The sequence below is a fragment of the Nomascus leucogenys genome, chromosome 19 (assembly GCF_006542625.1).
Source record: "Nomascus leucogenys isolate Asia chromosome 19, Asia_NLE_v1, whole genome shotgun sequence".
NCBI classification, from domain to species: domain Eukaryota; kingdom Metazoa; phylum Chordata; class Mammalia; order Primates; family Hylobatidae; genus Nomascus; species Nomascus leucogenys.
In genome coordinates this window covers 66,363,443-66,375,494 of record NC_044399.1, presented here as the reverse complement: position 1 = coordinate 66,375,494, position 12,052 = coordinate 66,363,443, and the positions used below count along the sequence as shown (strand labels likewise).

Sequence of the window (12,052 nt, the reverse complement as noted above, 5' to 3'; positions counted from 1 at the left end):
TGTGATATCATTTACAAAGGACATGAGACTTGGTTAAACTATATGATCCTCCCCAAGCTAATTAAGATTTGATAAAACTCAAAACTGATTTGGGCTTTAGCCTCTTGGCAGAAAAAAGAAGCTGAAAATTGTTGAGTGAAGGAGTGTTAGCATAGTGCCCAAGGGTTATAAAACCATGTTTCCCTCTTAGATTATAATATCTTCCCACCAGATCACAGCTGAACAGAGAAAATCTATTTTTGGCACCTGCTCAAGACTTGATAGAACATAAAACAGCCATGTAAATTGTGAACTATCAGTCATTTTTGTCTCTTTGCTGTGAAAGAGTGAAAACATCATTAAAATTTTAGTGAGAGAGAAACTCAAAACAATGATAAATCCTATAGGCTACCTGGTAGAGAGACCTACCACTGTCATGTCAGATTATGGTGTGCCTCAGCATTGAATTTGAGGGATATTATCATTAGGAAGAGGAGATTGGAATATTTTCATGTGCTATGATCCAGGTGGAAATAAATGATGAAAGCAATAGTATAATCAGATTTGTCAGGTTGTGGCATCTAAAAAGTTAGAACTGGGAGAAACTGGGGAGATCAGTGAAAAGAGGTTGATACCAGTGGTGATGTTGACAGTGGGAAAAGAAAGCACAGATGAGATATGAAACCTTTTGAAGAAAGAATTGGAAGAAGTTCCTTACTAACTGAATATGGCTGATGACAGCCAATGATGATATTGATTAGAAAAATGAAGGGTTTTATTAACACAATCTAAGGAATCAGGAAAACAGCCAGTATGTCTCGGGGATGGAGTTGTCAGTGAGTTTGGATCTGGACACCTGGAGTTTGCAAGAAAAAATATTCAACAGGCAGGAATGCAGACATGAAGTCTGGAGCAAGGTTAGAGCTGAAGATGTGAGTGAAGCTTTGGAGGCAGTAACAGAAGCCTCAGGAGTGGGGGCACTCTGCACTGAAAGAGAAGTGCAGAAGGCAGAGGCAGGGAGCCTGGGGGATGCCCACAGTGATTAAGCAGCCTCAGGAAGAGCCAGAAAAGGCATGCAAGGAGAGCTCTCACTTGCTCAGTCAGACTCTGAAAGAACAACTACCGAGCTCATTTTCCCGAGAAGGAGCCAACATAAGCAGACTCCTGAATACAACAGGAGGAGCCATTCTTCCCTCCTTCTCTTCCTGTCCTCTCTTTTCCAACTGGTGCAAGGAGATGGGGGTTGATGAGACCCGGTCCCTGCCCTTGAGCAGCTCACAATGTAGTGGGAGTAGAGTTTTCTCTGCATCGCTTTCTTGGATGTTCCCTTCTTTCCCAGGAGCTGGCAGAGTGACTCTCAAGCGAGGAGGGGGCCTGAGTCTACTTAATTAGTGTTCTACAAAGAGCATTAATTGGATCCTTATTCTGGGCCAAGCACTATGAAGGAATCAAAAAAAAATTGGAAAGCAAGGCCCTGCTGTCAAGGAGATTGCAATATTTGGAGGTCCACAATTCCAACTCAAGTCAAATTATTAGAGATCAGTTAGATACTAAACTGGGTGGAACTGACTAGAAGAGCAATATGGGCTTAAAGAACAGATATTGTCGTGGGCTAAAAAGATGGGACATTGGCACAGCAAAACGTCTTGAGTGAGGAGGGAATTTCATAGAGAAGAGTAAAGGAGGCATTTCCATAGGAGGGAGAGTGTGCAACGGTGATCCCATGAAGGCAGAAGGCAAGGGAGAGCTGGCCTTGGCTCAGGGGTATGTTCTGGAACACAGTGGTGGAACAAGAGTATCCAGAAAGATTGCATTTGGAAGTGGGTGAGCTGAGTGATGCCTTGTTGAGAGTATAATGCCAACAGGCAGAAGGAGGTTCCTTCTTCTCCAGCATGGCCAAAGTGAAGAGACAAGTGCTGAGGGATGAGTGGCTATTACTCCCTCTGAGGAGCAGCACTCCCAAGTTCCTGCTCACTCCACTTCCTGGCATCTGTCCTGATGCATGCCAGGGAGGCTCTTTCTGTACAGCATGTTCTGATGGGGATGTAGAGCACCCTCCACCCCCTCACATATGTCCTGAGCTGGCACGAATACCATCTCACTGGCTGAGTCCCTGGCTTAGTTCCCAATGTTGGGGGTGACAATTAAGGCAGGAAGGGGTAAAGAAGCCAGGAGTCCCCAGTGCTTGGGGCTGCCCTTGGACAACGCCTAGGAGGGCTTCTCTCTCTCCCACCTCTCACAGAGTCCACAGAATTTCTGCTCTCCACGGTTCCGCACTCTTTTTGCCAAGAGGTGTGGCAGTCCTCCTGCACATTCGTCCGAAGTTAGAGCCTGCCCCCTCTCAGAAATTCTTTGGCCTTGAGGTGTCCCAAACCAAAGAGGATGGAGGAATGACACAGTGAGACTATAGCCTCCCAACTGCCTCACTTCTGGAAATGGTACCACCATTTCCCATGGCAGCCACTCATTGACTTCTTATTGTGGCTTCTCTTCCTCAAGTCCATGAAGCACTGAGGCATGCTCATCTTCTTCCCCAGGATCTCCAGCTCTTTCTGTCCCCTCATCCTCACTGCCTCCCTCACCGGCCCTGCATGCCCCCTCTCGAGATGTCATTCATCTGGCCCTGAGCCCAGCGCACACTGCACTTGTTTCTCCCACTTTTCCTTCCATTCTTTTCCCCAGCTCTGGCATTGAACAACACTCCTTTCCATCTCTTCAGATTCTTGCATCTCAGTGCTCTATCTCAGGGGAAGGAAGGAGAAAGTGGGGATGATGTGCTATGCATTTTTGTCTAGATTCTTTCCTCCCAGCAGCTTAGAGATGGCTAAGGGGGCTTCAGAGAAAGGAATTAGAGTAAGATAAAATAGCTCTGTGGCTCATTGTGGCTTGTCAGGTGCAGAGCTTGGAGAGGAGAAAGGGGCTACATGAGCTGTGAAAGGATGCCATGGACGGAGCATGGGTTGGGTCTCAGTGGAGCTGGGTCCTGGACTCAGTTCTTCTATGGGTACATAAATAACATAAGTCACTCCATGTCCTCCAACTCAGATTTTTCTGAGCCTGAGAGCTAGGTTTGCCTAAAGCATTAGGAAAAGGACAGCACTTTCACACAGAAGTAGATGATATTTATGATGCCCCTCAGCTCCATCAGGCTTATGTTTTCAGCAGATAACCCAGAGATGTACTAGGAGAGAGCATTCGCTCCTCAGACTCGAGTCGGGTCTCCCATTCACAGAATGGTGAACTGTCTTGGTGGTGGCTAAAACAGCATCTACCCCTAGGCTTATTGACAACTGGAACTGAACATGAGGGAAACTGAGTCAACAGTATCACCTACGTCCCAGCATGGAGGTCCAGGAAAGCAGGATGGGGATTAGAATCAGGGGTGAGGCAGAAAGCACATCTGCCACAGACATGGTCCTCATTAACACAAAACACCCCTCCCTTTTCTTGCAGAGAAGCCACGGATGAACAACATCCTGACATCAGCCACCGAGCCCTATGACCTTTCCTTCTCCCGCTCTTTCCAGAACTTGGCCCACCTGCCCCCATCCTATGAGTCTGCAGTAAAGACCAACCCCAGCAAGTATTCATCTCTGAAGAGGCTAAGTAAGTTGAATTTCCCCCAAGTTGGGGTCTGTCTCTGGGGCTCCAAGATACCTTCCTATGTCACACTATCTTGCTCCATACCCCATAGGACAGCTGTCGAATCCTAAGAATAAAGAAGGAGTTGCAGGATGAGAGAAGAGAATAAACAAGCTCTTTGCTTTTGTTCCTTACATAAAAAGAAGGCCTTAGAATCCTCAGATTCACATCCCCATAGGAGACAGCCTTCCAACTCATGCACCAGTTTAACTGCAGGAGAAAGCCTTCTCCCAGTCCTGCACCCACCTGCCTTCTTCAAACCATGGGCCTTCCTTGCTGTATACCCTACACTGGATAGAAGCTAGCAATGGCCAGAGCTTTCTCTGAAACCTCTCCCAGAGGCCCACAAACCAGCTCCCTCTCCAACCCAGCCAACAGTGTCTTGAGGACCTGAGATCCTTCACCTCCCATGCATACACCCCATTTCACCAGTCCAATCCAGTTTATCCGGTGATGCCAGATCTGCCTCTTGAGTCTGGGAGACTCTGGGCATCGATGGGTTAAAGATACAAAAATATCAAAAAAGTTCCCTAAATGACAGCTCTTCCTCCCTGGCTTTCCGGCCTTGGACCTTCTCCTCCCATTTTCCCGGGAGTCTCTTTTGATGACCACCCAACTGCAGTTGGAGCCTCAAGGGCTGAGCATTTGCTTGAAAGCTTCAAGGTAACCTACCCTGACAGAAGTGCAGCCCAAGTCCACATCAGCCACTCCATGGTGAAACGTGGAGTCTCTAGCTAGAGATGGGACTGTCTGATAACCTGAGGAATCATCCCGAGTTGATGAAATTTGGCTCAGGAGGAAGGATACCCATCAGCGACCCCGCTGCACCAACTGAAGAGCAGACAGAATTCCCACACTTTTGCAGAGATCTAGAAGGCCATGTGTAGGAGGGCTCATTTCTGAAATTTGGGGCAATGTGGGTTTGTGTGTAACCTGCAAGTTCAAGTAGGTTTGTGTGTAGCATGCAAGTTCTGGGCAAATTCAAGGGTACAGAGAGCAGTGTGAGCTTAGGAGGGCCAGCTGGATAGAGAGGAAGTGGAGCATCTAAATGAGGCGCACATGTAAGATTACCCCAACCAGCTTGTGTTATGGGCACAGGTGGAGTGTGTGTAGGCTGATTATGTGGCTGTGTGGGGACTGAAGGCCCATGTATTGGCTTTCTATGCATTGCCTGTTACTACAGAGAAGGTGTTACGATGTTCCTAAGTTACCAGTTAAACATTTTCACAAGTGTTTCTTAGTCTGAGCATCTTACTTTATTCTAGCAGGAGGCTGGCTCTGGACCTCATCAGGAAGCTTCGAGAGCTGCTATTTGGATGTTTTAGTAAGACAGATAGTCATTCTGTTTCAGGACCATGGTGTGGTAGATACGGCCCAGGACCAGGGGGAGTTCAGGGACTTGGGCATGCTATCAACTCTGCCCTGAACGCACCGGGGATTCTGAGGAAGTCCCTTAACATATCCCTACTCAAGGTGGTCCATGTACCAGAGGCTTTTAGCATTGCCTGGGAGCTTGTTAGAGATGCAAACTCTTGGGCCCACCCCAGACCCACTGAATTAGAATCTGCATTTAACAAGCCCCCAGAGAATGGTTTGCACATTCAGTGGGAAAATACACCCTTCACCCGTCTGAACCTCCAGGTCCTAATCCATAACTAAAGGAGTTTGACTGTATTATCCCTTAAAGTTGACAGGTCTGTGATGGAGCAGGAGTGGGGCAGGGTTCTATCTGAGTCCTGGCTGCAGGGTCACCCCAGTTGCCTTCTCTCACTCTGTCTCTCCCCTGCAGCCGACAAGGAGGCTGACGAGTATTACATGAGACGGCGGCACCTGCCCGACTTGGCTGCCCGCGGCACCCTCCCCCTCAATGTCATCCAGATGTCCCAACAGAAGCCGTTGCCACGGGAACGACCCCGCCGGCCCATCCGGGCCATGTCCCAGGACAGGGTCCTGTCCCCGGATCGGGGCCTGCCAGATGAGTTCAGCATGCCCTATGACCGCATCCTGTCCGACGAGCAGCTGCTCTCCACGGAGCGCCTGCACTCCCAGGACCCGCTGCTGTCCCCGGAGCGGACGGCCTTTCCCGAGCAGTCGCTGTCCAGGGCCATCTCGCACACGGACGTCTTTGTGTCCACACCCGTGCTGGACCGCTACCGCATGAGCAAGATGCACTCTCATCCCAGTGCCTCCAATAACTCGTACGCCACCCTGGGCCTGAGCCAGACGGCAGCCAAGCGCCACGCCTTTGCCTCACGCAGACACAACACAGTGGAGCAGCTGCACTACATCCCGGGCCACCACACTTGCTACACAGCCAGCAAGACCGAAGTGACCGTGTGACCGGCGGGGCAGGGCTGGGGCTGCTGGGCGTGGCAGAGCACAGCAGGGGCCAGGAGGGGCCGGGAGCAGAGCTTCTAGCCTTGCCACTCTCCCTTCCCTCGTCCCCTCTGTAGGAAGTGGGGGTGGGCCACCTTTGCCCAAAAAGCCATACCCCCGGGGACACAGCCCCGATGACCTGGTTCAATACGCTTAGACCCAGGACCAAGAGCAATCGCTCTTGCTCCTCCAGAAGAATCAATGGGGAGTGAGGAGGGGGCCAGGCCCCATTCTTACCCCCGACCACCTTCGCCAACTCCCTTTCCATCCCGCGCCTCCTTCTCCCCGTCCAGGGGACTCAGCTGCAGGTTCTGTCAGCAAAGAGACCCTTGCTTGACCGTGGTCTGAAGCTGCCTGGGTTTGAAGGGGCCAGCGGGTCCAATCAGTGGGCTGACCGAATAGGCTACTCGGTCTCATTCATTTACCTAGAACCGCATCACAGAAATCTTCTAGTGCCTAAAAACTGCCTGCTCGCTCTCTCAGAGCCAGGGAGCTGCTGTGTCCATAAGCACAATAATGATTCTTTTCTTGCCTGCTGGAACTCTCTGGTCCCCACTGAGTGACCCTTCCTTTGCTGACCCCTGAGGGCCCAACCCTGGCCCTGTGCCCCTCCCCTCAGCCCCAGGACCAGGAGGGGTTCCCTTCCTTCAGCTGCCTCCCCATTGGTGGGAACTCCGCCCCCTTCCAGCTGACTGCCCGCCCATAAGGACCCTGGGCCTGTCCTGTTAGCGGGCTGTGCTCCTCCCCTGGGCCTGTCCTGTTAGCGGGCTGTGCTCCTCCCCTGGGCCTGTCTTGTTAGCAGGCTATGCTCCTCCCCTGGCCCTGAGGACTTCACCCTTGAGTTCTCTGGGGTTTTGGCTGTAGCCGTCGCAGAGGGGTGTAGCGATGGGGTGCTGGCCCTCCCAGACACCCGATCATCTCCACACTCCCTCCAGGCCTCTAGACCTGACCATGACTGCCACTCTGGCCGCCTTCTCCACCCCTGCTCTGCTCCTAGGAGGCACCTGCGGTGGCCCGAGAGCCAGGGTGGGGAGGGCCACTGTGATGCGCGGGGTCTCGGGCTCAACATTCGCATCCTGCAGGGCTCCACCTGTTCCCACATGCACCTCCAGCAGGACCCAGACAGAAGTTTCTAGAGAGCGGCTCTTCAGCCCCCAGACAAGGAGGATGAGAGGTGGTTCTCCTGCACCCTCTCTGCCCATCCTTCCTTCCCCATCTCTGTCTACCTGCTCAGTTCAGAGATCACTCCTACTGCCTGTCTCCCCTTCCCCCATATCCTCCCTGCAGCTTTATTCTTCCTGGCTGTTCCTTCTTCAGATCTGTGCCTCCTCTGGATCAAAGGGACAAAGACCTATTAGCAAAAGCAAACGAAGGTCCTCCAGGCGACTGGCCTAGGGGCTAACTGAGCAGGTCCCCACAGTATGGACCCTTTCTGCAGGCACTGGGGCACCTGGTAGACCATGGTCCTCAGCTCTGTTGAGGGACCACCACTGCCAGCCCACCTCAGCCTCTTCCCCGCCTCCAGCCTGGGGGTTGGCATGGTGTGATGGCCTCCTGGGGAGGTGAAGTGAATTCAGCAGCATCCGCTCCCCCAAGACCAGAGAGCCTGGTGGGGAAAAGAAGGGGTTCCCTCATTCTCAGGGCCAGGGCACCCGCTGGGTTGGGGCTGGGGGAATCAACTCCAGGCTATTGCGTAAAGGTGTGATCTAAAAACAGTCAGATCCAACAGCAGTGCCCTTATAAATGGGGTTTTACCTGCCCTCAGTTCTGCACTCATGGCCCTTTAAAAAGGCGAGTGTAGAAGGAGAATTTATTGGTGCCAGCCCTGGAGACTTTTAATCTAACCAAGTCCACAAACCACAGAGAAAGCAATGGACTGTGTCCTTTCACTGATTTCAAGAGTTCCAAAGCTCTCATCTCCTTCTCCCCTCCCCAGGGTGTGCCTCCCAACAGGAACAGGAAACCATCACCCTGGATCTTAGGGGGATGGAGGCTGGGGGTTGTGAAAGCCACCGTCAGCCCCCACACTGGGGACACACTCCTGGAGTTGTGCGGCTGGAAGGCCAGGGACTACCCTCTCCACTTTCCTCCCAACAGACACATAAACCTTCTTAGGGCTGGTCCCCAGGGGTTTATGAGTTTGTTCCAGAAGATGAGGCTAAGAGGGTTGGAAAGGAAGAAGTGAGTCTGAATAGAGCAGGTGGCTCCCAGCTGGACCCCTGAGCCCAGCACCTTTGAATCCTCTAATCTGTGGCCATCCCTGGGAAGGCAGGATGCTGGTGGTGAGGGGAAAGGACCTGAGTGGCTGAGAATGCCCTTCCCAGGTGTCTACATGCAGGTATACACCAAACCAGAAAGCTGATCCCATCTCCAGTGTCAAAGCTTCTCAGCACCAAGTTCTCCAGCCCCCAGGGTGACACTTTTCCCCAGGGGTCCTCCCCAAGCCCTGTCTCTGACAGGGTTTCTGTCTGTCTCAGGGGTTGTTGATGAGTTGATTCCAAGACATTTCTCATCCCAGCCTTACCACTGTCTGGCTGAAAGTATCTGATGTCAGTTGGGTTGGAAAATTCTACTGCAATGCTTACTTCTTTTTGAGGATTTCTTCTGCTTCACCTTTGGGTCTAGAAGCAAGGAGTGAAGGGAGGGAGAGAGGGAGGAAGGAAGGGAAGGAGGGAAGAAAAAAGAAACAGATAGGTCTACAAACTTGCTCCAATTCAGTCCCACATTTCAAAATCCAGGAAACTGTGTCATAGCTGGGACACAGAGGTATCCCATTTATTCAGCTGACCCATCCATCTTTATGGAACAAGCAAAGCCACATCACTAGGCAAGTTCACGTAGCAGATAAAAGAGGCTTCTGGGGCTGGAACCTAGATGCCATGATGAACCAGGCTGGTGGCCTCTACCATACATAGAATTACCATCTACCCTTACAGTAAAAGCCTCCCTCCCCCTCACAAAGGAAGCCTAAAGCCCAAGATTTCCCTCCCCTTGTTTTATTCATTCTTGCACATTATTGCTCTAACAGGAATGAACTGGAATCTGCACAGGTTCTCTCCTGCCCCGAAAGTTCTGCCTGGTCTCCTTGGCCTCTGGTGGCACTGAAGCTCTCATAATCCCTCCTGCACCTCCACCTTCCCTGTCTTGCTCCAGGCTCCTGGCTCCATGCCTTCCTGCGTCAAAAAGGCTTTGCCAAGCATTCCTTCACCTCCTAACAGGGCTTCTGCCCTCAGGGCTCCCCCAGTGTCTTGGGAGTGTCTTGGGCCATGCATCTGCCTCTTAGAAAGTTCCAACCTTGCCCCCAGTTCAAATTTCTCCTCCCCTCTTTCCACTCTCCCTCCCAGAAACTCCTGATTTCCAGAAAACCTGATTTCAATGCCAGGTCACTCCTTCCTTCCTCTCATCTCCCTCTTCCTCCATCTACCTTCCTCTATTCCTAATTTCTTTTCCCTGGTCTTGCTATAATCTCCAGCTCTAAAAATCAGAGCTCTCAGTGAAAACAATGGAAGAATAAGACATTCTTTGGGTCTTCTGTTTGCCTCACTGGTGCATCCTTCATCTCCTGCCCCTGCGAGTTGATACCCCAGTGTACGGAGCCAAGGGCTTTCCCCCTCTGAGCTCTGGGAGGGAAGGGAATGGAGCTCTGGGTTTGAGATGTCATGGCCTGTGATGGTCAGTTTGGTTCCTGCCACTAGCAAGTCCCCTGAAGCTCCCAACCCAGCCTGATGTTAGCCCAGAAGCTCCTGCTCTGGCCAAAGACTCCTATCCTTGAGGGCTCTCAGCCACTGCTCCAACACACTTGCCCCCTTCCTGCTTGTGTATGTCACCTATCCTCCTTCGTCCACAAAGACTTGAGGGCCTCCTGAGTCTCCAAGCATGGAGCAATATCCACACCAACATCCCTGCCATCAAACTCAATCCATTTTCTTCAGAGACACCTTGTCTGTCACCAGCCTCCAACTTCATATTCCTTCCACAGGCAACTGTGCACTTGACCCAAGGTAAAATGAAAGGGCTGCCAATCACTCGGACTCCAGAAGGCGCCTGCCCTGAGAAAAGCTGGCATGTTACCTCCCACATACATTTCCTGTCATCCTCTCCGAATCTGGGAAATTTTGCTCTGGAGTATTTTCAAGAAAGCGCATTGTGTTTTAATGAAGTATTTTTCAGGGTTCAAATGTTATTTTTTATAAATGCAGCATTTTAATGGCAGATTCAATATGAAGGACATGTCTTCCTGGGCTCTATATTTGATTTTGGAAGGCAGCATACTCTCGGAGAAAAAAAGCACAGGGCTGAGGCTCTGGAGACACAGCTTCCAGCCCTGGCTTTGTCTCCGAGGGGGAGTCATGTTCCCCACTCAGTGCCTCAGTTTCCCCATCTGTAAAATAAGGGGCTTTGACTAGATGAGCTCTGAAGTTTCATCCAGCTCTTACACTGTAGGGCTTTCATTCCCTGCCAGCACCTGCTCTCCCCGTTCCTCCCCACCTCCACTGAGCTGCACACATCCCACAACGCCTGCCCCACAGCGATGTCCTCAGATGTCCTGGACAGCCACCGCACTCCTCACTAGACCCTGGGGTGGGCCTGATGGGCTCGATCACCCAGGGATGCCCTCGTACCTGAAGTTTAAGGGCCTAACGATTCAATAGGTCACCAACTGTGTGCCGTGGAAGCCCTCTTGTAGAGACACGCCTAAACCATCCTAAGTGACTGTGGAATTCTGGGGAATTCTGAGTTTGGAGTTTCCATTTGGATACGGTCCTTATAGCTGGAGGGAGGCAGTTCCAATTTCAGAGAGAGCGAGCTGGCTGGAGAGAAAGGTCTGGAAGTTTGCCCACAAGGGCATGAAGTTTGTACTTGAGGGCAGCTGGGAAATTCATTTCAAGCTGCAGAGGAACATGTCAGGCTGTTGTGTGGCAATGAATGTCATGATATCCCACTCTGAAATATGTCTCCTGAAGACCAAGTCTGGATACTGAGGCTCCATTCCAACTGGAGGAGGAGGCATCACTATCTGGGCTGCTAGGAAGGGGCATTCACCCCATCCTAGTACCTTTCTAGTCCTTTTCATGACACTACCGTCCTCCCGGTGAAGGCTTGTGAAGCAAGAATGGAGAGTCCAAGTTTGTTATCATCAAACTCATCTTGTAAATCAGCAAACACATGAACCTTCCATCAGTCAGAGAAATAATGTTGTGGCTGTGTGTTTCCTTAATGCTCTCCTTCCTGAGGGAGGAGAAGACCCTGCTTAACTTTGCTGCCCACCCTGCAGTGACCCCTGAATGCCACACCATGGGAGGACTCATTCATTGGCTTTGTAGTGGCAAATATTCCTCTAGTTCTATAACTCAACTAGACATTTTGTAGTAAAGAATTCTTGAAATTCTCTAATAAAAAGCAATTCTTACTGTAATATTTTTAGTTTGGGGACACAATTTCCTAAGGGGGGATTAATGAACATTTTTATGCATTAGCCCAATTTATGAATTCCATGTTTATTATATGGTAGTACTGATGAAAAGTACCTTTCTATCTGTATCTTTGCAGTTTCTTCGTTACTCACACGTAAGCTTCATGGTAAGCAGTGCTCTAGTAACTGCTTCTCTGTACAAATCTCATCGTTCTACTTACCTGTCAAAGCACATTCTACATGTACTGTAAACAGATACACTTTAGTAAGATTTAGTCTTAAGGATTTTTCCACTTTTGTCAGTAACAGATATTTATGGATTAAAAAATAAAGCCGTTTCAACATAACGTGTGTCTCTTTAAGTAGCCACATGCTGACTTTTACAGAGTCAAAACCAAAAGTAATTAAAAAGCAAGAAAGAATGTAGAAGGTCATTGGAGTTGGGGGCAGAAGCAAAGATTAACTGCAAATAGCAGCTAGAGGACTTTGAGGGTGAAAAGAGTGTTTTAAAACTGGATTGTGCTGATGGTTGTACAACTGTATAAATTTACTAAAAATCACAAAAGTTTATACTTGCAATGGGTGACTGTTACGATATACCAATTAAACCACAATAATGCTTTCTACAATGGGTACTATGAG

The 12,052-nt window shown here is 50.2% G+C and overlaps 1 protein-coding gene across 4 annotated transcripts in view; it reads left to right on the top strand.

The window, feature by feature from the left end:
* SHISA6 (shisa family member 6) overlaps nucleotides 1-11,757 on the top strand; it is a 325,784-nt gene extending 314,027 nt beyond the window's left edge. For all 4 annotated transcript variants that reach the window (XM_003274696.2, XM_030799427.1, XM_003274695.2 and 1 more), the window contains 2 exons: nucleotides 3,433-3,585; nucleotides 5,411-11,757. In XM_003274696.2, coding sequence (XP_003274744.2) covers nucleotides 3,433-3,585; nucleotides 5,411-5,961 — 704 coding nt within the window. In that variant the 3' untranslated portion in view covers nucleotides 5,962-11,757. The remainder of the gene's footprint in view (nucleotides 1-3,432; nucleotides 3,586-5,410) is intronic.
* Nucleotides 11,758-12,052: the final 295 nt, after the last annotated feature.